Here is a 27,529-nt window from a genome sequence, read left to right as displayed (position 1 = left end):
AAAACTAATTCTATTTATGGAGTAATAGGAGGTTTAAGCTGGTTTAAAACATTTCTGTGATTATACACCACATTTGTAAGTCCCATGAAAAATCTGTAGTTACCCCAAACTCTTAAGTTGTTACTGACCCACAGTAACACGCAACAATTTATCACTTAAATACTGATATTACTGTCCTAAAAGATAAGTGATCAGAAAACCTTATAATACTGCTGGCAACATACCTGCTGAGGTAGTGGTTCCTGCGGCATTCCCATCATCATGGGCTGAAACTGATCCATGTTTGGCACTTGACCAGGTAACTGACCAGGATAAGCTGCAGGCTGCATGCTGTCTGCTGAAAATGCACTGTAGAGAAAGAATTATTATAGCTCATCTGTGAATACATTTTGGGAAATTTTTTTTTTTTTAATATTTGGCATGCTTTTAACCAGAAAAAAAATGAAAACCGGTATGAGACAAGAAATAAATAAAACAGAACCCCCATTTTATGTTTTTCAGGAAGAAAATCCTGGAAATGTTTTAAGGCAACTTGTTAAAGTACTTAAAGAATACAAGGACAGGAGTCAGTTTTACATTAAATAAATTATTTACTGTGTTAATAACAAGGGTTAAGCGGTACAGCATTAATGTTACACTATGGGAGGGCATGGGCAAAACCTTTCTGACAGTCAGATGCACAACCTAAAGCAATAAGATCTTTGCATGACTGTATTAGGTGCAGACTTATAGGAAATGACAATTTAAAGACAGAAACATGGCAAAATATGCATCTGGTTAGTATTTTAAACCTCCTATTTGCACTAATAACATTCCCAGAGGACAAACAGCCATTTTTGTTAAAATCAGAATAAAAATCCTATGGAAACATCCCAGAAAACAACATGTAAAATGAGAAAAAAAGCATGCACTGAAATTCATTATAAATCGGTGGGATTACAATAACACTAAAATGTAGGAAAACGTAAAATCAAGGTACATAAAATAAATGTTTCATTGTAATCAGATTCTAAACAAGGAATTTGGAAAAATAATCTGATCATCTGTTCCAAGCACAAGCCTACAATGCAATTTTTTCAAGTTTATAGGACTAAGGCAGAGGGCCATGGGGAGATTAGTCGCCTGCAGGTAAATCTCTGCTACCGCAGGCAACTGATCTCGCCAAAATTCCTTTTCACTGGCAACAAAGTGAATTGCCAGTGAAAAGGCATACATGCCTGCAGGAGAAAACTTTGCGTGCGACTTCAGAAAAGGAAGCAAGGCGTATGCCTTTCCACTGGTGATTCAATTTAATGGTGATATGAACGCATTTCAGGGAGATTAGTTGCCCGCAGTAGCAACACATGCAGTGGCCCAAGCAAGCAATTACAGAATTCAAAATACCCTTTGTACTAACAGGCTAAAGATCTAATCTGTATTTTGCGGTGTATATGTATGGGCAAACAGCTGTTATCAGAAATCACAGGGTCCTTTACAACATAATTATTAGGACCACACAAGGTTTAAAGCTGGCCATACACGCACCCATAATATTGTAAGGAACCTTGTTTCATACGATATTCGGTCCGTGTATGGCAAGTTGGCGAGTCGACCGATATTGCAGGAGGCTGCTGATATCGGTCGACACGCCGATCAGGCGGGTTAAAATATTTTGATTGGCGCCTGAGCAAAATCTTCCTTCAGGGCTGAATCGGCAGAAGAAGGTAGAAATCCTATTGTTTCTACCTCCTTATCTGCCGTTTCAGCCCTGAACGTTAGTGGCGGATTGAAACGATCTTTTGTGCGACCGATAGTCTTCTAGTCTTCGTACAGTCACACAGGGATTGGATGGGTGAAGTTTCCATTTCCCCTCCAGCCCATCCAAACCCCATGTGGCTTTGCCGGGCATACCCTAACCTGCAGCTCACAGACAAGTAAGTGCAGCATGGCCGAGGCCCAAGACCCTGAAAACTCCCCCCCCCCACTTGTTTAGTGAGGTAGTCATTTAAACCATGTCACAATTTGTTTCTACAGTGCTCTTTGTTAAAATGCTTTTGTCTTGCATCACTCTCTATTCTGAAGCAAGTCCGGTAAAGAACTTGCTGTCCCGGACACTGCACAGGTGCATTCAATATTCTAAGCAGCACCATGAGGTAATGTAATACCCATTTAGAAAGCATGACAAGCCTGTGTGTTATCCAGGATAGCTAGTTCTTTCAGCATGACATTGTTTTCAACAATAGTGAGCCAATTTTTCAGTTCATTATAATGGCTAACCTCAGACTTGGCCGAAGCTTTTATTCTCTGGAAAATGCACTGGCCTTTGGTACTATTATAGGGAATGCCACACCACCATCTTTCTTGCAATCTCTCCAATCCTCTCTGCTGCTCTGGGATGGGCACATATGCAAGAGTCCTGGGCAGCAGAAATGATTGTGTGGACTAAAAAGCAAGATGGCAGCATGGCACTCCATACATCATTATTCTGGGATGGAGCCCCTTTAAGCGAAGAGGAGCACTGGCCTGGCCTGAGGTTAGTGATTATAATCCCTGAGGGATGACTATTGATAACCCCAGTGAATTAGCAGGAGAAATACCTAAAAATTTGAAATTTTCTTAAATTAAGAAGTAAAACTGAAAGAGAAAATATTAAACTACTGATAAAAATTACATCATACTAATTAAAATAATACATTTGAAGCAGGAAACTACTCACAAAGGCTGCAGCGGTGGTTGTGACTGCTGTGATCCTGACAAAGGAGGGCTTGATGCTTCTTTCTTTGACTCCTCAGTTGCATCAGGTTCATCATCATAATCAAATCTGTCAAGCAACTTAAGAAGGATAAAGAAAATACTAAGTCTCCAAGCTTAAACAGGAAAATGATATCATCATATCTGGGGGTGTTTTTCATTACTACTACTTTCGTATGCAAAATCTGTATCTTTAATTGGAGTATTTACCTTTTTTCATATAATTTTTAATAATCCTAGTAGCAGGCAGAAAAAAGTTTTTACTTGCTGATTATAGTTGAAATAGCATTTTGGGCTGTCTAGGAGCCCACCAAGTTAGCCAGACAAATCCCCACAAATGCATTAGCCAAAGACTTTTCAACCCCTTGCAATTGGGCACTGAAAAAAATTCTGGAAATATTTTCTCCACTGAGAACTTTTAACAAGTTGCAGTTGATCTACCCGATTTTATATGATCATTTACACTCTAATCACCTTATCAAAAGCAGTTTTTCTCTCTGGCTGATGTGCTGGGGCATTCAGCTGGGATGTTATGGCCTGAACTTGAGCAAACACATTTTCATCAATCGCTGGAGACTGTGGTTTTGGAGGTTGTTGGAAAGTCTGAAGAATCTGCTGGAGCTAAAACAAGCACAGCATTGATAGCGTTTTACCAAGGGGGAAATATTCCTTTTACTACATTTACTGTCAGGTAATACACATTAATCATACATACATACATTTTGAAGTATTCTTAGCTCCATGTTTCAGAAATATGGACACTTACTTGTTGTCCTTGGGTACTCTGAAACAACTGTGCTACAGCTGCAAAAGCATCAGGAGTAGGTAACTGAGGAACAGGTGCAACAGGAGGTGGTTCTTGAACTTCATCAGGGGGTTCTGAGAGGATCATACCAGAGGGTGGTGAAGAGCCTACAGAAAAGGAAACAATGTCTATAAAGATCATTCACTAAATGACATCTGTGTTACACCACAAAAGAAAGATGGCCACACACAAATTTTAAAACTAAACCGACTGCTTAAAAAGATTTCAATCTAAAAGCATTGGAAAAAGCTACACATTGAGTTTTCAGCTTCCATACCAGCACAGGGTGAACACAGCCTTTTAGAAGATTGGTGCATCTGGAGATGCCCTCAGAAACAGACATTTGTCTTTCTACTTATCCACAGCACGTGCTTTGGGTTGATGTCAGTTACTAAAACTGCTCAACCAAATCTGAGCATGTACAGCCAGCTTGTAGTATTTTAGTGATGCAACAACATTTCCCAGCTGAATTAATCAAATCCTGCAGCTCCCAATTTTTGAACTATGTTCTGAACTTTATTATACCTTGGGGGAACTTCAGACTAACATATGCTGCACTACATGGCCTGTGCTATGAAGCATATGGCAACAGACATCCCAAGATAATACAGGTATGGGATTTGTTATTTGTAATTATGGAAAGGCCATGTCCCATAGACTTCATTTTAAATAAATAATTCCAATTTTTAAAAAAAAAAAAAAAAAAATTGATTTCCTTTTTGTCTGTAATAATAAAACAGTACCTTGTACTTAATCCCAACTAAGATATAATTACCCCTTATTGGGGGCAGAACAGCCCTATTGGGTTTATTTAATGGTTAAATGATTCCCTTTTCTCTGTAATAATAAAACAGTACCTGTACTTGATCCTAACTAAGACATGAATAATCCTTATTGGAGGCAGAACAATCCTATAGGATATTCCCAAAGCTGGTTATAATTAGCGATGCAGTGAATCCAGGATTCGGTTCGGGATTCAGCCAAGATTCTGCCTTTTTCAGCAGGATTTGCTCAAATCCATGCCTCTGGCCGTAACAGAATCCAAATCCTTAAAATAACTTGACTTTGTCACAAACACGGAAGTTGAAAAATTGTCACCGCCCCTTTTGAGTGCGGTTCTCTTTAACCCTTTGTTATTCTAATTTGCATTCGGTGTTCAGCCAGATGCTAAAATAGTGGATTCGGTGTATCCCTAGTTATAATCAATACAGAGCACAAAATAACCTTAATTCTGTTGCCTAAACCATTTGTAACTGTAAGACATTTTTCATTTTTTGGTCTTCATGTTTTGAAGGTCTTTCAATTTCTTCAATTTGAATTGTAAAGTTATCTGGTTGCTAGGGTCTTCCTTAGCATAACAGTGTAACATATACACATCTAGAGGCCCAAACAGTCCCACTCCCCACAGGCCTAATAAATAGTGACAGATTGCCAGTCCAGGCCTGTACATAATATTTTTAATGTTGCTACTATTTTGAAAGGTTTACTTTTGCAAAATACAGGATACTAAAATAAAATACTTAATCTTTACAGTGCACATTTGCAGATAAAAGGGGTAATTCACAGAGGTAACATTACCCTACAGAATGTTCCGTTCTCAGCAACTTTTCAATGGATTTAAATTTTTTACTAGTTTTTCAATTATTTACTTCTGTCTCTCTTTCAAATGAGGGTCACTGACCACAACTGTCAAAAAAACCTTTGCATTGTGAAGCTTCAATTATACTGTTACTTATCTTTCCATTCGGCCTCTTCTATTCATTTTCTAGTCTCTCACATGACTGCATAGTTGCTAGAGAAAACTGGACCACTATTTACTGAAACAAATGCTTAATTCAATTTTTTTTTTAAATTTTACCTTCTTCCATCATAGAGCTGTCAGTCATTACATCTGCCGCTGCCGCACCTGCTGCCATATCCAGCAAGGGCTGGATAATCTCAATTTTAAAAACTCCATTCTTTTGCCACAGGTTCAATACTCTGACAATCTTACTCTACAACAAAAATGACATTATTTACACATATTAAGCTTGAACACAATGACTATAAATTACAGATTTTGCACCTAATTTTATAAAACTGCAGAAAAGCATGTGAAAATAAAAGTATTCAGTGATTTAAATTCAGTTATTTTTCTTCTCTCATCAAAAACATTTTTTTTTTAAATCAAATATAAAGTTGTTTAAATGTTCAAGAAAAGCTACATTAGTTATATAACATAATAAACTGTAATAATAAAACAGTACCTGTACTTGATTCCAACTAAGATATAATTACTGCTTATTGGGGGCAGAACAATCCTATTGGGTTTATTTAATAGTTAAATGATTCCCTTTTCTCTGTAATAAAACAGTACCTGTACTTGATCCCAACTAAGATATAATTACCCCTTATTGGGGGCAGAACAGCCCTATTGGGTTTATTTCATGGTTAAATGATTCCCTTTTCTTTGTTATAATAAAACAGTACCTGTACTTGATCCCAACTAAGATATAATTAATTCTTATTGGGGGAAAAACAATCCTATTGTATTTAAAGTTTAAATGATTTTTTAGTAAACTTCCGGTATGGTGATCCAAATCATGGAAAGACCCCTTATTTGGAAAACCCCAGGTCCTGAGCAATTTGGATAACAGGTCCCATACCTGTATTATTATATGTAAAAACAGTATAAAATACCTTATCTTCTGAAGGACATGTATACAAACACTGAAACGTTGCTGTTAAATTCTTAGTGAATCTTGGGCCAAAAACATCTTTGTCAATTCCAAACTGATGGCGAGACTGACGAACGATGGAATCAATGACATAAAGCCCCGGGACCTTGTATTCAGGTTTACACTATTTGAAGAAAAAGAAAAAAAAAAAAAACACCTTAGACTAAAGCTTCAGAAAAAGTCTGTATTGTCATAATGTCACTATTTTAAACAAAGACATTTTAAAAATATGAATATTTACCTTTTTGATGAATTTTTCCACAATCTGAACTACGTGCTTATAGAGCTGGAAAAAAAAAAAAGGGTTAAATATGAGTTCACTGCCTTAGTGCTATACTTCGGATTTTTAAAAGACAGATCAAATACCTAAATATTTTGATTTTTAAGTTAAGCTGGCCATACATGCACTTTTATGATTTTCAGACTGTGTGGGCCCCAAATTATCATCCCAATAATTTTCGTACCATTGCAATTGGTCGATTGGCCAGGTTCGAAAATTTAAAGAAAAAGATAAAATCTGCATATATTGTGTATTTGACAATATCCTCGGAGGGCCTACAATTAAAGTCACTTTTGTAGAATTGGTGTCTGCCAACTATTTCATGTTCAGAACATCCGCTGATTTGTTATTTTTAGGGCTTTAGCCTACAATTTCAGCCTGAATGTTAGTTTTAGATCGTTGCATTTAAACATACAATCAATATACGAATGTTCGTTGGAAGAAAACTAAAATCTGAATGTGTATGGCTGGCTTTAGTCACCAAATAATTGTATATGTATATATATGACACTGGACACTGAATTCCTGCTTTTCATAAAGGAGATGCAAACAACTGATTTTTGGTATTATTACATAACAGTCTAACAATTGTATGGACAATAGAGCAGTATCTTTTTGTATTGTATTCTGCTTTAGCTGATGCCTAAAAATATCATGCAGTTAAACAAACTGATTTTATATACGTACCTTTATTGCTTTAATAGCAGCTTTAGTAATTAGAATCATCTTTGCACGTGAGATCGGAGGTTTCATATCCATGAGTGAGAAAAGCTGGAAACATAGAAGTATTTTGTTTTTACATTACAAAAATAACCAAGCGGAGCAGGGTAAATGCATTATAATGCTCAGTGAAAATGAATAACGTGAATTAGACAGTTTAGCAGTTTTTGCTAGAATTCTCTTAATTTGGATTAGTGTGCCTTTAACCCAAGAAGTCTGAAAACAATATGGGTAAAAAAGGCCCTTTGCACACAATAGTTTGTACACAGAACATAAACATTAATCTCAAATGTCACTAACTGTTCTTCAAAACGCCACCTTTCAGCGGCCATACACATAGCAGATAAGGCAATGGACAAAATAAACAAATATTTTGGCATATTTAGTAATTTTGTCAGTATGGGCTAACCCATTCATTCAGCCTAAAGGACCAGATACTACTGTGGGCCATTAAAGACCTGCCAACCCTGAGTCCATTCCAAAGCACAGTGAGGTATAGCCTGTCACCCTAGATATCTGACAGCAACCAGATACTAATGAGGGGGGGACAGTGTTTAGAACTCATACATGGGACAATGTTCTGCCAAGTTGAAAGCCGGTGTTAGCTGGGCATCTTTGTGAAATGTAGGAAATATGAGAATTTTACTAACTTGTCACATAAAGGATTGTGTGCCAATGACACCAGTATATATCCTGCTATAAAATTTACAGCTGTTGTACCTGCCTTGCAAGACAGATTGACAGTGCATTATAATTTTGCTGTGAAAAAGCCATTAGATAATTATCCCCATTTGTAAAGTCATATGGAATATGTAAGTTGGAATTTGTAAGTCATATGGAGCAATGTCATATGGAATACATCATCAAACTAGGTGTAGCACTTCAGATTTTTTTCTAATGACAGTATGTCTACCATATTGTAGGTGTATATGGTGACACTGCTGGCAACTGAGGTTAAAGGACTACAAACCAAACTTTTATACAAGATTCCATTTGACTTTCTGAACTTCTAAATTGTGCTGTCAGTATTCCATTACTAAATACACCTTAGTTTCATATATATTTGGCAGACAGTGCTGCTGTCAGGCAGGGATCATAAGACAGAGAGAACTTGCAGAAACAGACAAAAGCTGTACTAAACAAATCAGTGAGCAAATCACACTGCAGCTGCTGCTCTGGGTCCTGAACATATTTTGTACAGCCAGCTATAAAAGATAAATTCACAAGACTACACTGGCAGCCTGGAGACAAAATAAATTCTCCTCTACAGCATATATGTCAAACACAAGGCCCGGGGGCCAAATCCGGCCCACCTGGCTGTTTTATGTGGCCCTTGGTGAGTGTGTCTGACCATCCAGCCTGATCAATTTCCATTTTCCTCACATAGTAAAAAAAGACTAAGGGGTATATTTATCATGCTGTGTAAAAAGTGGAGCGAAGCAATACCAGTAATGTTGCCCAAGGCATCCAATCAGTAATCAGATTTCAACATTAGCAAAGTATCTATTGGCTGCTATGAGCAACAACACCGGTAATGTCTTAGTCCACTTTTTACACATTTTGATAAATATACCCCTTAGTATCTTACTAAGTATATTAATAAAAAATTTGGCCCGCGGCTTAGCCTGTGTTTTAGATTTCGGCCCCCTTATGTGATTGAGTTTGACACCCCTGCTCTACAGTGATCCCACAAAGCTTTGCCCCTCTATGTTAAATATGGGCATTAAATATTTACTGGGCATACAACTACCCTACTGCAAGCTACATTATAATAAATATGCCCCTTAAGGTACATCAATGAGTACTGTTAAGCAATGCTGTTGTAGAAGTTGTCTGATGTAGAATAAAAATCTTGAAGTTTTGGCTGCTGTCATCTGCTGGAAAAAAACTTGGTTATTGGTTTAATTAGCCAATTGTAAGTCCATCCCCCTACACATTGGCTGTGAGAGCATTACTACCTGAGATACTCATCTTACAGTCTCAATTTCCTTCCTGGCAAAGCAGCTCAGTAGCGCTTCTTGGTGGGGATCTGACTATACATTACGGATATGAGCAATAGTCTCAGTATAACATGAGACTCAGTCCTGTCCTTGATGGAAGGCCTCGCACATATGGAGCAATATATATCCAATTTGGTCAGCACCCAAGGCCGTTTCCCTCCAGTCCCACTGACCTGATTGGTTTAAGCACCAAAGCAAGGGTATACATACATTTCTAGGCTAAAAGGCACTCAAATAAAATGATGGTTTGTTATTGCTTGAGTTTAACAGGACAAACAGGGAAATTTAAGTTACTCCATGATTGGTCTTTGCAAGGTAGATAGATTTCCAATGCACAATTTTATTTAATTTTTTCCTTTTTTATTTACCACATTACCCCTAGTCAAAGATGGCCCTATTCCCCTTTATATATTCTACCTTGTGCCGAAATTCTATGAGCTGTGTGTCACTCACTGATGACCTGGCTGGAACACAAGAGCAGATTCTAACAGGAAGAAGCGAGACAGCAGGCACAGTTGTGCCCATTCATTGGCTGTATAACCTAGTATAAACATATGCCCTCGGGGTGTGTGCGAGTACAGTGCCTCATACAAGCTAGAGGTAATGATTTTAGTACGGCGTTTCCATATGGGATAATCCAGCACTGTTAGAAAAATATATATTTCCTGAAAAGGTTTCATTTATATTAAATAGTGTTTGGCCTGTTTCATGCAACGTTCCGACCTGCAATATTCAGCGTTATAGTTTCCCTATAAAACAATACAAATGTAATAGCACTCCAACGTTTAAGCAATTGCTAATTTAATTTAAACCGTTTTGCTTGGTAAAGCAAAAAAGATGAATATCACAAAGGAGTTTCTGGTGTCCATGAATGATCCTCTGAGACATCTATTAGACACCTGTAACCTGTGAACGGTTACAAAAGATGGTTTTGACATTCACATAAACTCCTCTACCTAGCACTAGCTTTAACATGTGGCCATTTGACACTGCTAAATAATAGGTTATTTGTTTTTCATGCAAACATTTAAAGAAAAACTTAGACCAAAAAATGAAAAGTTATTTAAACTAATTAAAATGTAATGTACTGTTGCTCTGTACTGGTAAAGCTGCTGTGTTTGCTTCAGAAACATTGGATTATATATAAAAAAAATCTACTATGTAGGCCCGAGGGCAGTCATTCAAAGGATAAAAGGTTTAGGTTACATAGCAGATCAGCTCTGAAGAATAAAATGGTGTTCTACAGAGCTTGTGCATCATCGGATACTTAACCTGTGTCATTTATCCCTATTTCAGTTTTCTCCATTGCTACACATTACAGAACAGATCAGTTTTACCAGTGCAGGGAAACAGTACATTTTAATTTCTTTAAGGGTGAAGACACACAGAGCTATTTTGCAAAAACACAAGCAGAGACAATGATCAGTAAATGATCAGCATTCTCTATTTTAGTAGCTGTGACAAGTAGCTGCTACTAGTAGCTCCGTTTGTCTTCACCCTAAGGCTGATGCCAGCACAGAAATTGATTCTTGGCCTCCGTTCCTCTGCATTCATTTTTTTTTACTGATAAAAACTGAAAAACCAAATTTTCCCAATAGCAGAACATAAAAGAGATCAGTAGGAGGCTTTTCTTTTACAGAATGCGAAGTAAGCAAGATTGCATTGCCATATGGCAAACCCGGCACCACAGAGCTCCTGTAACAAAACAAGTTTATATGTCTGTAACCTTGCACCACATTTCAAATTATGACACCCAATAGGTGTGCTGTAATGCAACAGAGAATAAGATGTAGTTGGTTTTGCTTTATGTTACTTATAAGTTAACTATACACATACTATATTTATATAGTTTAAGTGTTATAGCACCCCTGGAGTTCTGGCCAACCCTGGCTCTCGGGAAGAAAGAACCACTGTGGTTAAAACAGCTTTTCCCTGCCTGTCAAGGCTTCCTATTAAAAAAAATAATAAAGGCTCTGCCATATTTTGGATCACTTTTACATACCCAAGCAGTGCCAACCTTTTGAAGGCTTTCCTACATGCCCCTCCAACCAGTACTGTGGTTCAGCCCAAAATTTTAATTTTTATGTCCAACTATCTGCAGATACCCAGTCTGTCCACTATCAAAGAAACAACTTTTAAAGTGATATTTCTACATGAAAAGCACCACCACCAAAATTACAGAAAATATTAAATAAAAAATTTCATGCATTCTAGAAATGATTCAGAACGCGGAGACTTAATAAACATTATATGTAAATGCTTTTTACTTTCTGTCCATAAGACAAGATATACAGTTTTTATTAAAAAACATATGAGCCCTATAAATCCTTTAGCATGTGGTTGCCCTGGAACCTGCACATCCTGGATTACAGTACCCAAAACTAACAGGGCTTGTTTTGAATTGAGTCAAATGTGAGAAGTGAAACGAGTCTGTACATTTCCTTTTCCCCAGCTCTCACAGCAATTTAGCCAAATAAATGGATACAATAACAAGACTATTATATTTCATGTCATGTTTTCTGCTACACAACATATACAAATTATAGTGGTTTGTTCAATTCTGTCACAAATTTACCTATCACACAGCTTTAAAAAAAAAAAAAACACATGCTTTAAGGGCGAGGTCCCACAAAGCGTAGATCTGCTTTTGTCAGACCTGCGTTTTTCTGATCTGCTTCCCTACGCTCCTCTGTGTGCCTGCATTAAAGATTATGGCAGCTGCCTGAGTGTGGGCATACAAAGCGGAGCAGAACAGACGCTGCCCTGAAAAAAGCAAAGTCGGGTGTTTTTCAGGCCAACCTCTGATCTGCTCCGCTCTGTGTGCCAACACTCAGGTAGTTGCTCCTAATTTTTGGGTTCCCTAAGAAAATGGTTATGAAACAGTTCTGACAGGATAAGTCTGCAAGAGGAAGCAGTCAGTGTTAGGTCACGGGTGGGGGCAAGTGGAAGCGATCAACCCGTACCCACAAACTGCAATTGATGTGCCAAAGTTGGCCTAAACCCTCCCGACCTGCAAACTGCAATTCATATGCCAAGGTCGACCCGAACGCGCCCGACCCCTGGGTATTGGGCCGACCCGCACATCACTATTATGTGGGTATTTGTTTAAATAACTACATATGGGTTAAAATAAGCTTCTCCATGCATGGCTGGATTACATCTTTCTTTTGTGACTAATATCTATGTATCATTGCCCTAAGGTAGTGCTCCTCAAACTTTTTTTTACCTGAGTGCAACATTTAAATATAAAACAAAATTACACATACATGGAAAAAGTGCCCAAAAAAGGCAGCTTGGTAGGCACTCTGTGGACTGGCAGCCTACAAGAGGCTCTGTTTGGCAGTACACTTGTTTTTTTGCCTCTAAAACTTGCCTCCAAGCAAAGAATTCAAAAATAAGCAGCTGCTTTGAGGTCACTGGGAACAACATCCAAGGGGTTGGGGAGCAACATGTTGGGGATCACTGGCCTAAGGGTTACGGCACACTAAAAACATAGCCTTATGCGTTTTCTGCAAAAGCACTTAATCATAGGCTGGACAGAACATATTTTTTTTCATACAAGCATATATACCCCAGATGCACCAATCATAGTAAATTACTAATTAACCAATAAAATGTGAGGGAAGGGAACAACAAAAAAACACGTAATAATAGGAAACATCAAATTCATAATTTAAGCCTTGAGGCTGTCTCTTCCTTAAAGGAATAGTAACATCAAAATATGAAAGCGTATTAAAGTACCGTATTTTTCGGACCATAAGACGCACTTTTTTCCCCCAGAAGTGGGGGGAAAAAGTCCCTGCGTCTTATGGTCTGAATATACTTTAAAAAAATGTTTTTACTTGCCCGTGTGGTCTCCGTGCAGGGCCCTCCTCTATTCACCGGCGCTTAGCTCTGGCGCTGTGCGCATGCACAATGACGCGCAGGCCCATACGCATGCGCGTCATTGGGCATGCGCACAGCGCCACAGCTAAGCGCCGGTGAATAGAGGAGGGCCCTGCACGGAGACCACACGGGCAAGTAAAAACATTTTCTTAAAGTATATCTGTAGGCTATATGCTGGTACAGATGGGGGCAATATGTTGGGTGCTGCTGGTACAGGTGGGGGGCAATATGTTGGGTGCTGCTGGTACAGGTTCGCTTTTAATGCACATAAAATATTTTAGGACAGTATTTGTTTCAGAATCTTTTTTTCTTCATTTCCCTTCTCTAAAAACTGGTGCGTCTTATGGTCCGGTGCGTCTTATGGTCCGAAAAATACGGTAATTACAATATAATGCACTGTTACCCTGCACTGGTATAACTGGTGTGTTTGCCTCAGAAAGACTATTATAGTTTATATAAGCAAAACTGCTGTGTAGCCATAGGGGCAGCCATTCGAATGAGAAAAGGCACAGGTTACTTAGCTGATAACAGATAAAATGCCATTGTATTCTACAGAGTTTATTTGTTATCTGCTATGTAGCCTGTGCCTTTTCTCCTTTTTTCCAGCTTGAATGGCTGCCCCCATGGCTACACAGCATCTTATTTATATAAACTATAGGAGCATTCTGTAGCAAATACACCAGTTTTACGAGTGCAGGGCAACAGTACATTACATTTTAATTACTTTAAAACACTTTCATATTTTGGTGCTACTGTTCCTTTAAAGCGGACCTGTCACCCAGGCATAAAAAACTGTATAATAAAAGCCCATTTCAAATTAAAAAGGAACCCAAGGAACCCAAACTCATTTTTTTATTAACACATCCATTATAAAAGCATTTAAAAATCCCAGATGTCAATCATATATTGCCTGCCCCGCCTCTATGCCTCAGGCATAAAGGTGGGGCAGAGTTACTTCCACTTTCAATTCAGAATTTCTTAGATGTTCCTCACATTCCCCCTCCCCATCTAATTTTGTAACCACTGCATGGACATGGGTATCAGGTCCCCCCATACCGGCACAGAAACAAGATTTTAGCAGAATGCAAAGTTTGCCTTAATAACAGTGTCCACAAAATGGTGCCTGCCTGCTTGTTGCAATTGTGAAGAAAGTAAGATTAAAATAATTTATATAGTGTAAATGAAGTTTATTTTGCTTGAAGAACACAATAGAAAACAATCTGGAATTATTTCTTAAGGTGTCAGGTCCCCTTTAAAGTGATGGGATCCATGACTGCATGCAGTTTCAGTTTGTGGGATGATCCTCCTCTTGCAGTAGGTCTGGGGCATGTGCTGGTGGACCCCACATATATCTTGGGGAGACTTACCTGTACACTTAGAAATTCCACATGAAGCAATTTAGTGTAGAAACATATATGCCACACAAAGACTCATTCTAGTAGTAAGGGGCAATATGAAATCTTTTTTTTTTGCACTGTGACTCCAAGTTGGCACTAAGCTTTATTTAGCTTGCACTAAAAAAAAGTCACAGGATTAAAGGGGAACTCCAGCTCAGAAACATACCTATCTAATCTGTTCCTTCAAAAATACCATTTTTATATGCTGAAATCCAGCTGCAAAACAGTTCTTCTCTTTCTGCATTACTTAAAATCCTGGCAGGAGAGGAGAGACTGAAATACTGATGTTACAAACTGTAGCAACTTCTCCACAGCTTACAGACAGCATGCAGCACTACACAGTTTTTTGGGGCAGAGCTCCTCTTTAAGGTGGTGGGAAGTATCTGTCACCTAAACACTCCCAAGCTTGTGCATGATTTAGAAGCAAAGACTAGGGAGAGCTGGTGGCCATAAGGTACAGGGCAGCACCGTACTTGCCATCTGCCTATAGTACTGTGCACACACTTGCATCCAGGGCAACAGCAAAAAAGCCCTATGGTTTGCTGCTACTTCTGGGAGTGACTAAAATTGCTTCCTATTCACATTAATGGAAACTAACATTTCTTAACCATAATCTCAAGTGTTGGGCAATTAACTGTACTTTTTTCAGCATTTCTGAAGATAACACCATTTCCTTCACCGTAGTTTTACAGCCTGCACCTGAAGTCGCTGGTAAAAACTTAAACGTAAAAAAAGAACATAAGAAAAAGTAGTGAGGTGGTAGTATAGAATAGATACTGAGCCCCAAATGGATTCAAATTTCTCTGGGCAGCCTCTCACATAATAGGTCAGTTTCTGACTTGGGTGGGAGTATTTTTTGCCTTGAACTGTAGGGCAAAGGGATTTCCATTGCATTAAAAGGACAAAATAAAAGAAAACAAAAGCAACTGTCCAATATTAATTTATTGAAAAAAAATTGAAATGCAGTTGCTATTAAAATCAGTGTTTGCTCAACTCCTGCTTATGACTTTTTAAAGGGGACATATTGTGTGAAAGTCAAAATTGCGCCAACGAATTGCACTCATCTTAATATATAAGGAATGTGCTCTAAAAACCAGTGTTTCGGCCTGATTTACTGAAAATTATTTTCAAAAACCCTACTAGTCCCACTTCCTGCTGCCTCCTTTCAAAGGCTGTGCGGGGGGGGGGTGGATAGGAACCAATCAGCAGCTAGGCTGACCTGATAGGAAACTGAAGCCTGTCTTTGCTTATGTGACTGCAGGGCTGTGATTTGCTATCCCCGTCCTACTGTGCTTCTGGCAGGGACCGCTAGGACACGCCCACCCTCATTTAAAACACAGACAGGGACCTGAGAGGAACTATAGGGAGCGCCAATAAAGAGGCCATTTTTACAGATACCATTAATTTTTAGCCCAAAGTGAAACCAGGACGATATTCCCTTTGTTGCCGGTGGAAAGGCATTTTGGAGAGATTAGTTGCCTGAGGTAGCAGAGCTCTATCACATGCGACAATCTCTCCATGGGATATTAGCCTAAGGGTGAGCTACCTGTCACAGCTACTAATTGCCAGAAAATACCCTGCCATAGACAATACTGAGAATTGCCTCTGCTAAAACACACGTAAATGATCAGCACTGTATTGTAGGCGTGAAAAGTAGCTGCTGCTAGTAGGGGCAGACAGCTAGAGCAGAGTTTCTGTGGGAACCAGCAATGCCATCTCTTCATTGGCTGCTAGACTGGAGGGTGTATTTAGTAATCTGAGCTGAGAAGAACTGGGCATGCCCAGGAGCCAAACTCCTGAGGATAGGGACCAAGTGTGTTACAGGAGAAGGAATCCCAAGTAATTAAGGGGATGCTGCAGCCTTACTTTTAACCTCTGAATAACCAGAGTGGCAGGTATTGAAAGATTTCAAAGAGGCTGTTCACTGATGAAATGTTTGTGTGTGTGGTTTACATGTTCTTTAATTCTAATTTGCTCACAGCTGTTGGGTCTTCAGTGCAAGCAGTGTACCATAGGATGCTGTCCCTGCACAATGAATGTGGCAACGTGTGAGCAACAGAGAACCTGGTGGGGTTAAGCACCATTAACCTGCAATATTGTGGGTACAGTACTGGAAACCCTTGGATACGCAATGATTTTCTATGGAACTGTGTTTAGTTTAACTTATTGCATTATATGGTGTTTATATACAGCAAATATTTCTCATTTAGTACAGACCACAATAAACATTTTAAGATATTTCAACCTTGCTTGTTGCAGATGCCCTGCTTTAGTACGTAGCCTGTTGGGCCACAGTAAAGAAGTAGCAGAGCTCTATCTGTAGGAAGGCACCTGCTCTGCTTGACAGACCCCCTTGCAGGCTAATTTGTCTGACAGAACAAATAAAAGCTGCCTTCCAGACACTTCAAGGTGTGCAAAAATCAACATGGTGCCGCTCCCTTGATGCTTGGTCCATCTCCACAATAAGGGAACCTCACACCTTTGTGATGTGAGTGATTAACCCATCTGTTCAGCCATTACCATCTCTACATTATGGAGGCTCCCTGTATCAGGATAAATTGGTTAAGAACCCACATCAGAGCAGTTCCTATTTACTCTTTAATGAAAAAAAAAAACCTGCATATTAGTAGCTACACCCATAACATTTCGGTGCATTGCTGGAGGGACTTTGGGTTGTCAGGACAAACAGAACAAGAGTATGTAGTCATCCATATTTATTGTCGGTCACATTAGTTTGATCAACTTGAATACCGTGTAGTGTCAGCCAGTGACAGGAGACACCGAGCTGTGGTGCAGTTTTATTGCTCCAGCAGTTAACTCGTCACAATGCCAGCAATAATCTGCAGAGTAGCTACTAACTGGAGAAGCTGCATATGTGTGTTTGGGCTCTGGCACATGGGGAGATTCGTCGTCCACGACAAAACTCCCTGTTCGCGGGCGACTAATCTCCCCGAGTTGCCATCACCTGCCATCCCACCGGCGAAAGTGTAAGTCGCCGTGGGATGGCACACGCGGCGGTGCGATTTTGGCAAATCGCCGAAAAAGCCTCGCGAGGCAATTTCGGCGATTTGCGCAAAATCTCGCCGCCGCGTGTGCCATCCCACCGGCGACTTACACTTTCGCCGGTGGGATGGCAACTCGGGGAGATTAGTCGTGTGCCAGAGCCCTTTAAGGGTGAATACACACAGAGCTACTAGTCGTGGCTACTAAAAAAAGACAATGCTGATCATTTACTGATAATTGTCCCTGTGTGTGTTTTAGCAGAGGCAATTCTCAGTATTGTCTATGGCAGGGTATCTTCTGGAGTTTAGTAGCCTTGAAAAAGTAGCCGATACTAGTAGCCCAGTGTGTCTTCACCCTAAAACGCAGACAACAATGACAGCAACCTACAAAAAGGGCCCAAACCAGGCATGAAGTATCTCCAAAAAGAATAAACCTTCAAAAATGACAAAGTACATTATAAAGATGTTTAGGAGAACTTGGCACACAGGCAGGCAACCCCTTAGCTGGTAAGAACCCAATATGATTATATTTCCATCCCAAGACACATTCCTATTTAGGTGGTAGGATTGTATTAATTGCCAATTCCCTGTATATCACAACAAACGGAGCAGGAATTTACACCCTGGACGTTAATGGATTACAGCTCCCAAAACCCTCAAGATATGTGTAGATTGGTGTGATGGGAGATGTATTTTAAAGGAGACCCTCAATTTTGTAGGCATTTATGAATTATAAATGGTGCTGGTTTCATGCTGGGCTAAAAATGAATCCTATCTGGAAAAATGGCCCGTTTATTGGAGCTCCCTATAGATCTTATCAGTTCTAGGTCCTTGTATCATATGAAGGGTGGGCGTGTCCTAACGGTCCTTGCCAGAAGCACAGTAGGAGGGGGAGAGCCAATCACAGCCTTGCACTCACACAAGAGAAGACAGGCTTCAGTTCCCTATTCAGGTCAGCCTAGCTGCTGATTGGTTCCTATAATACAGTGCAATTTACTGATAGCCGCCCCCCTGCACATCCAGAGAATTCAGCCAGCAGGAAGTGGAACAAATGGGTGGGGTGGGGTTTTTGGGGAATTTTTTAAAGGAGACATATTGGATAAATGGAAAAAACCCTAATTTTGTAGGCAATTATGAATAATATACGGTGCTGGTTTCCCTTTGGGCTAAACATTAATCCTCTCTGTAACAATGGCCCCTTTATTGGAGCTCCCTATAGATCCTATCACTTCTCCCTCCAGTGTGAAATGAGGGGTGGGCGTTTCCGAACTGTCCCTGCCAGAAGCACAGTAGGAGGGGGAGAGCCAATCACAGCCCTGCAGTCACACAAGCACAGACAGGCTTCAGTTCCCTATCAGGTCAGCCTAGCTGCTGATTGGTTCCTATCCTACAGTGCAGTGTACAGAGGGCCGCAGGCTCCCCAGCTCATCCAGAGAATTCAGCCAGCAGGAAGTGGCACAGATGGGCGGGGCTAGTAGGGTTTTTGTGGAATTTCTCAATAAATCAGTCAGAAACACAACTTTTTTAAACCCAATCCTTCTATATCTAGAGGAGTATAATTCCCTGGTACATTCTTAATTTTTATAGGATATGTCTCCTTTAATAAATCAGTCTGAAACACAACTTTATTTAAGCCCAATCCTTCTATATCTAGGAGTATAATTCCCTGGTACATTTTTAATTTTTATAGGATATGTCTCCTTTAACTGCAACAAAAAGAACTCTGATTGGATACTAGAGTAAGAGAAAGGTAGCAGGACTGGCACAACAACCCACAGGGGCAGATGAACTTATATAAATCATTTACACTAACTGCCATCCCCCCCCCCCCCCCGCCGCCAGTTGGACTATAACTCAGAGTTCAGCAACTGCTGCACAGCAGCTCGGACCCCCCTGACATTTATACTACAACATACACTAAATTCATCTTTTTTTCCCCAATACCTTTGCAGTCACAATAGGCAGCCAATTATCAAATCCTAATTAACACAATGTAATTTTAAGCCCTTTTTATTTACACATTCTTTCCAGTATTCATAAAAAGGCTCATTGGTTTTCAAGGGATGAGAGAAAGGTAACTGTGAGTAGGGTCTGCCTGGCAGTTTACATTTTCTGCACTGCTGGTTGTGGCTACTGAAACCGTGTATGCCAATTTGGCTGGTTTGATAGGCTGGAATCAAACATAGGTTTGGTGCTCTCTTTTTTATTTACATCCTTATTCCCAATTAAGCTAGAAGCCCCAGGCAAACACCCTTTCTGCCCAAGACAAGCAGGATAGCCAATAGCCAGAGCCGTATGTACAGGAGGCCATAATCCTGCCAATCACTACAGGCCTCACATGGCTGCGCGCAGGGAACCTTGGGAAATATCCCCGTATACACAATACCATTAGGTTTCCCCCCTCCCCCTCGGTGGTACCTCACCTCCTGGTTAAAGGCGTTGACGGCGTCCATGGCTCGGTGCTGAGTAGGCGCAGAGGGCGGGGAGAAGACTGCGCGTCTGTGAGGCGAGAGCTGGCTGTTATTCCGTAACGAGCTTATCACCGCTTCGGCTCTCTTTCCTGCTGCTGCAACATGTCCCGCTGGAACAACCAATCTCCCCGCTACCGTGGCGAAGCAGCACCTCCGCCTTAATCGGTACGAAGCGGAGCGGGGAAATAGACGGGTCTAGGAAGCCCTTTCTCGCCGGAACAAGATGGCGGACGTCGCGCTAGGAACCCTGGGAACTGGAACACCGCCTCCGCTGCTTCGCACCGCCTTCGAATGACTTTAGGTACCTCCCACTCGGCTGAGAGACTGGGCATGCGCAGTGCGAAGACGGAAACGAAGGCGGGAACTGGGTCTTGTTCCTGATTGGTCAAGGGTGAAGCAAAGTAGCAAGATAGCAGCGCATTTGTGCTGCCTGTTTATTTGCCTGGTAACCCGTTGCTTTAGGGTCCTTACCCATATTTCTAAATGCGTAGGTTATTTTGCTCTTTCCTAGTGTTTATAATCGTTGTATTGGTTCCCCTTGCAGTTTTATTCTTGTATAGGTTGCCATTGGTCACAACCCTCTATAAGGGTTTATAGAACTTCCGCAGTAATTAGAAAGACCGAATGGTTGGCATGACTAGGATTTACCTGGCCCTTACAATCCCAGAGGATGACCTGTGGTGTGAGGCTATTAATATAGTGATAGGAAAAAAAATAACTGGCATGTCCAGCAGGTGAGGTGATATGAGCAACCCCCATATAATGGCCTCTTGCCGTGTTGAGGGTATGGTGGCCTACTGGGTCAAATCCCCAAATCTGAATTCCCACTGCAACAAGCTTTGGTGTTTCAAGTATACAGAGGCCCAAACAATTGCTCCTCAGGCTTAAAGGAACAGTAACACCAAAAAATGAAAGTGTATAAAAATATAAAATATAATGTGCTGCTGCCCTGCACTGGTAAAAGTTGTGTGTTTACTTCAGAAAGCCTACTATAATTTATATAAATAAGCTGCTATGTAGCCATGGGGGCAGCCATTCAAAGGAGAAAAGGCACAGGCACATAGCAGATAACAGATAAAACACTATTGTATACTACAGAACTTATCTGTTATCTGCTTTGTAACCTGTGCCTTTTCTCCTTTTTTCCAGCTTGAATGGCTGCCCCCGTGGCTACACAGCAGCTTATTATATCAATTATAGTAGTGTTACTGTAGCAAACACACCAGTGCAGGGCAACAGTGCATTATATTTTTATTACTTTAAAGCTCTTTCATTTTTTGGTGTTACTGTTCCTTTCAGAAGTAGTGACTGTCTATGGCATATTACAGCAGCCCTTCTGGCATTTGACAGAATATACAGATTGCCAGTCTGGGCCTCTGTGGAGAATACAAGATGGGCACCGTCCGTTGATTGGTGTTTCTAAACACAGGGTCGGACTGGGGCACCGGGAAAAAACCTGATCCCTGTTGCCGGCTGCTGGTGTCCCTCCCCTAATGTGTTGCACCCCTGCGGGGGGTGAGGGGGGGAACCTGGGGGGGTGTGGGGCCCCTGGGGCTGTAGTCCTAGTGGGCACTGCATCCCCCAGTCCGACCCTGTCTACATATTCCCATCATTCTGGAAATGGGGACCAACATGCAGTTGTATGTGATGCTGCTGTGAGTGCTGTTGTCAACTTTTTCAGTTTAAACCCCGCTTTAAATGTCCAAACTTTGCTCAGGGTCTCCCTTGGCTCATAACAAGCACAATAAAAAAGGGGAACATCAATGTCTCTGCCATGCTCCAGGCCACACCCTGGAGGGTCCACTCCACAAAATTTTGAAATCACTGCTTTAAAAAATGCACTTTTTTGTTCTTGAACCTAGAGCTGCCTTAGAATAGTTGGACTCCACACTACTTAGTTAATAGGACTCATGCTGGCCATACTCTAAAAAAATTCACTTGTTTGGAGAGAACGACGAATGAGCGGATATTTCTCCAGTATGCCCTTCTTGGACAACAGAGATCCTCTGCACTCAACCATTAGCAAGATATATAGGACATTAGACATTCTGTGCTTTAAGCAGGAAGCTGACTCATAGGGGCACATTTACTAATCCACGAACGTCCGAAAAGCGCCTGAATGCGTTTTTTTCGTAATGATTGGTGTTTTGCGACTTTTTCGCGAATTGTCGCGAATTTTTCGAGCGCTCAATACAAAAAAATCGCAACAATTCCCAAAAGTCGTAATGGCTATGCAAAAGTCGCGACAACTCACGAAAGTCATAATGGCTATGCAAAAGTCGCGACAACTCACGAAAGTCATAATGGCTATGCAAAAGTCCCGACAATTCACAAAAGTCATAAGGGCTATGCAAAAGTCGCGACAATTCCCGAAAGTCATAATGGCTATGCAAAAGTCCCGACAATTCACGAAAGTCATAATGGCTATGAAAAAGTCGCGACAATTCGCGCAAGTCGTAACGGCTATGAAAAAGTCGCGACGGTGACGAAAAAATCGCAAAAAATACGAAAAAGTCGCAAAATGTTCGTTTCCAATCCGATTCGGATTCGTGGATTAGTAAATCAGCCCCATAGTCTTACTAACTGAGCATGTTCACTTGGTCTGGGTGTCTGTGCAGGAGTGAGGCATTATGGGAACTTTCTTTACACAGCTCAGCGTTTTTCCTTCCTGTTTGGCTTCAGATCTTCTGAACAGGTGAAATATGGGGGGACTTAAGGGCACTATTGAGACAACTGAAGGTATGCCTGGTAATATCTGATGTGCTGCTAGTTTTACCTTTTTTTTTTTTACCTCTGTAAAGGTTGGAGAACTGTCCCTGTGTGTTCCAAGATGTCAGCCAATAAATATGTGCTCTTCTATGTTCCCAAAATGTTTCCCTGTATTCTGTTCTGTTAAATTCTGACTGATTTTCAGTTGGCTCACTGCATACACACTAATGAAGAAGGAGGTTCAGAATAACTGGGATGATATTTCATATACTAATCTTTATCCTGCCTTCCTTAGCCCTTTGCAACGTCTGTCCCTTTACCAAATAGTTTAAAGCAGGGGTTCCCAGATTTTGTCACCCTGTGATCTACTCTTGCCAACTGACCTCCGTCAGGAGATTTACCATAGGTAAAATAGTGCCACATCTATCATTTGGCACAATTAGCAAGAAAAAGTATCTATCGATGTTTAACAAATACACATAGTAATATAGAAATGCAGTGCCAAATTCACACTGAATGCCCACATAACATTATTCAAGTGCCAACTTCAAGTTTAATGTGAAAGGATTGTAATAGTTTTTACTTCTTTTCTTAATGGCCTACTTTGTAGTCTGCACACAGAAACATATATAAAGTGGTAACAAATATATACAGCGGCCCGGAGGAGGGGGAAAATCTTCTATACTGGAAAGGACTACAAAGACGGATGGCTTGAGCAGCCGCGCTCAAAAGCTCCAGTGTGCTGGGGGGAAAAAAGTAGTGTCGGGATGTCATCCCACTGCATTCCACCTTGAGGTCTACCAGAAACTTTAAAGTGATCTACTGATAGACCGCAATCTACCTTTTGGGCACCCCTGGTTTAAAGCTTAACATACTTTTTTTTTACCAGTAATGAATGCTAAAATGAATACCAGTAGGTGGCACTGTAGCATCAAAATGCAAAAATAAAAAAAAAACACATTTATTATAAATAATAGCCGACCTGAGTGTTGCCTTGGTGATGCAAAAAAGATTGATATAAATACAGTGTACCGTTTAGGATTCATGCAGAAGTCTGCAGTAATCATTTTTGTTGTATTCTTTTAAAAAATGGCTTATAACAACTGGGTTTCATGTAAAGTCTTATTTCACCCATGCAGTGCTGCCTTCAGCATCCCCCAGCTGGCCCCTCTGATAAACCAAACCATATAAAATATAAATACTGCCTGTAAAGGGCAATGCATGCATTTAGCTAAAAGGCTTCAGGCATACTAGGAGGCAGCTCAAAGCTATGAAAGATATTTTGTATACTATTCACCACAGGCAGCACCCTGCAGCTATAATATATATTTTATATTTTATTCATACCCACCTGTTTCAGCGCAGGCAACAAGGAAGGGAAAATGGGGAAAAGGGCACAACTGAATGGGACAGAACAAATTATATTCCTTGTTAGAGCTCCATAGTTGTGAGAAGAGCTAGTGAGTGTGCAGCATTGTTGTAGTCAATATTTCCCAGCATCCCTCATCAACCACAGTCACAGGGCTTCTATTTGTGCAGAGTCACAGAAACATAACATCACCCCCTTCAAAGAATGAACTTCTTGTTGCCAATGTAAATCTATCTGTCATTTCTACAGGCATTATTAAGAGAGATGGCAGTGGATATTAAAGAGGCATTGTGGGACACAAGGCCATGCAACGTGGGGAAGAAGTGATGGACCAGGCACACTTACTATTACGGCGACAACTTATGTAACAGGAATGTTTGCCCGGCAACCAGTTCCCACGGTAACAATCTGCTCTGCAATATAATGTAAAAAGAACAGAAAATTCTTGAATAGTATGAAATCGGACTGGTGCCTAGTTTTTTTGCAGATATAATCAGTTAACCCCTCAAAGGGACAATAATTTGGTTTTTGCAAACAGGGTTGCTAACACCTGAATGTGTCCCTTCTGTGTATCGCTAAAATCAATTCATTGCCACAGCCTACAGGGAGCAGATTAGAATCTCCCCTTCTGTTTTACCCTGCAAGACACTCATTGCTTTTTTTCACAAAATTCCTTCTGCTTTGCCTATGAATGAAGCTGTCTCTCCTTAACGAAAAGCTTTTCTAGTGGATCCATTTCCCTGGTTCTGTATATGTTGATTGGAAAACCTGGCATTGCTCTAATGAGCCCCAATAAGGATGAAACCAGTCTGCAAATGGGAATCTGATGTGCCCTGGTAATGCCCAGTCTCAAGGGTATTCAGCCTTTTGCCATCAACCTAATAGAGTTGTGTGCCGGATTCTGTTTGACTCAGTTCTTTAAAGGGTGCATAGACATATTTATTATTTGTTGACCAGCCTCTCCAATGGGGCATGTCAGCAGGCTGGGCTTCAAGAGTAGTACACAAGACTTAAATGCAAGCTCCAACAAGCAGTTGCTGTTTTAGAAGAAGGTGTAGATGGATGTGTAAAGCCATAAAACTTAGCTTTAATTTACCAACATATCAAGGTACAAAGTAGCATGGCATTCTATAAGACATGAGCAGTGTTTTATGCAATGGATGCATGGACTTTGAACATGGAAGATGATACAAGTATAAGTAACTTTGTTTGTAATCAAGGACAGTCTGTTGAGTTAATGAATGTAATGCATTTATGTAGATATGGTTTGTCATCTTACGAAATACAATATTACTTTAGGGTTTGGTTTTACACCGGCACTTTGCTAATTGAAATGAAATCCGAATGTCGAGGAGTCAAGAGCTGAAGGCACTTATATGAGAGAAGGTAATACTCTAGGTGAGGCCTAAAGTCTAGACTTTAGAAATCAATGTGCATTAACAGATTTGGAGTATCTACATCTAAGTTAGGATTAAGAAATTCTACAAATACATTTTAGGGAAAATAGAGACAGTATTACTTGCGTATGACTATATTTACCATGAGGATCCAGTAATTCTTATTTTCTACATCCTACCCAAAAAGTCTCTTTTGAATATGAAAGGTCACCCAATTATAGCAGGAATAAGGTCCTTAATATGGGTCTTTCACAGTACAGTATGTAGCTGAACATTTAATACCAATGGTATTCCATGTACCAACAGGGACACAACCTCTTGTTTTAACTTTATGGAGAAGGTAGTTTGGCACCCAGGATAAAGGTGATTTATTATCGATGCGGCTGCCCTATTATGTTCATGAAAACATCATTTGGGTCTAAGGCTAATGTCACACGAGACACAGCCTCAGCTCCTCTGGGCCTGCATTTACTCTGCAGGTGGATAGAAGCAGACCCACTCCCCTCTGCTCCGTCATGTTTCTGCACTGACAGACATGACATTGGCCTGTGTGTACTACCCAGGTGCTAATTTGCCCAGTGCTTATAAATGACCCCACTAAAGCAGATATTGGCATTTTCTCACTGATATCCACCCTGTGTACATGCACGCAGACAAACGTCATATCTGTTTGTGCAGAGATATAGCAGAGTGAAGGGCAGAGCATCAACTTTCTCTTCACCTACAGAGAAAATACAGACAAGCTTCTACAATCCATGATTTGGCCATGACCTTTTTTTGGGGTAATTTAGGCCCAATAGGCCCAAATGGCATATGGCCTGCCCTGGGTGGGGGCATGGCTATTTGTGGCTGCAGCACCAAAGGAACTCACCAAATCCCAATCTGAGCCCCTCTGTGTTAATTCTGTGTGTCTCGTAAGTTCTGGTGCCTCCCACTGATTGGCAGCTCTGTTCCTGTTTGCCCGTCCTGCTTCTAAACTATTTAGCAATATGTCTGTCAATATACACATTTAAAAACCGGAAAATGTACATGATATAACAGTGGCAAGCCAGCCTTCTATGGAAACTCTCTCATATAACGCACATAGGGCTTTATTAGTTCCAGGTTGGCTAGCCACACACAGTTTTCAAATAGATATTTTGCCTATTATTGTGCTATACACAGTGCCACATATTTTTAGATTCATACTCTCTACTTATTAAATGGTCCCCCTAGTTATACAGGTTTTGCTGCAGGCAGGGTGCTTTAACCCTGCATGTTTCCTACACACAGTTAGGAAACACCAACTACGTAACATATGTAACAGACAAGAGACCAGAAAGAACAAGTGGGAGGAGGGAGGATAGCCTAGTGTTTAGGGTGTCAGTCTTCAGTGAGACAGTTTCCCCACAATCACTTTATTGGTGGGTAAGTCAATACATCCTAAAGGTCTACAGAGAAGTAAGAAATGTGGGACAGCCAATAGAACTAAGGAAGGAGATAGAAATAAAACATTGGTGTGTCCTCTTGTAGGATTTAGTTTCTACTAAAGTCCCTTACTTTTGCTTTTAAGAGGAGTAAAACTATGGGTTGGGATGTAATGGGACCTTTAAGTGTGGAAGAGTGCAAGTCTTGCCAATTAATACAAACTTCCAAGTCATTTAGTAGTTTTAATACAGAAGAGATATTTCTAAATAAGAACCATGCTAATTGTCTCACTACTGGAGTGGTATATATTGCAAATTGCTAGTGTGGAAGTCAGTAGGTAGGGAGGAGGCCTAGACTAGCAGATGTATTTTTTTTTTAAATGTTCCAGCCACTGGCAGAAAGGACAACCATTCTGTAATGGGGGAACATGTAATTGGGACCCATGATAGTAAGGGCAATGTTACTTTTCAGGTTATAGAAGAGGTCTCTATGTGAGAAAGTGAGAAAGTGAGAAAGGATAAAGGTTGAAACTTTAGAGAATGATAGAGTACCTGTAATATATCAAACCCCAAGATAAGGTAAATCAGCAGCGTAGCCTCATTCGGCTGTAATTTTCCATAAAACACAAAGCCTTTTCTAT

At 40.5% G+C, this 27,529-nt stretch overlaps 1 protein-coding gene and 1 long non-coding RNA gene across 4 annotated transcripts in view; one reads left to right on the top strand and one right to left on the bottom strand.

Annotated features, from left to right (window-relative positions):
• scaf4 (SR-related CTD associated factor 4) overlaps nt 1-20,299 on the bottom strand; it is a 57,073-nt gene extending 36,774 nt beyond the window's left edge. For all 3 annotated transcript variants that reach the window (XM_012958019.3, XM_012958020.3, XM_012958021.3), the window contains exons 1-9: nt 19,960-20,299; nt 7,220-7,303; nt 6,494-6,538; nt 6,215-6,376; nt 5,394-5,529; nt 3,497-3,642; nt 3,205-3,351; nt 2,696-2,811; nt 225-348 (exon numbers count right to left, since the gene is read on the bottom strand). In XM_012958019.3, the coding sequence (XP_012813473.1) occupies nt 225-348; nt 2,696-2,811; nt 3,205-3,351; nt 3,497-3,642; nt 5,394-5,529; nt 6,215-6,376; nt 6,494-6,538; nt 7,220-7,303; nt 19,960-19,989 (990 nt within the window). In that variant the 5' untranslated portion in view covers nt 19,990-20,299. The remainder of the gene's footprint in view (nt 1-224; nt 349-2,695; nt 2,812-3,204; nt 3,352-3,496; nt 3,643-5,393; nt 5,530-6,214; nt 6,377-6,493; nt 6,539-7,219; nt 7,304-19,959) is intronic.
• A 109-nt stretch (nt 20,300-20,408) lies between these two features.
• On the top strand, nt 20,409-24,802 carry LOC116408754. The gene is made up of 2 exons (XR_004221207.1): nt 20,409-20,494; nt 24,335-24,802. It is a non-coding gene; the product is annotated as an uncharacterized LOC116408754 (long non-coding RNA).
• Nucleotides 24,803-27,529: the final 2,727 nt, after the last annotated feature.

Source organism: Xenopus tropicalis, chromosome 2 (genome assembly GCF_000004195.4).
Source record: "Xenopus tropicalis strain Nigerian chromosome 2, UCB_Xtro_10.0, whole genome shotgun sequence".
Classification (NCBI taxonomy): domain Eukaryota; kingdom Metazoa; phylum Chordata; class Amphibia; order Anura; family Pipidae; genus Xenopus; species Xenopus tropicalis.
Note: the sequence above shows the minus strand (reverse complement) of the source record. Positions and strands in the feature narration are given on the sequence as shown.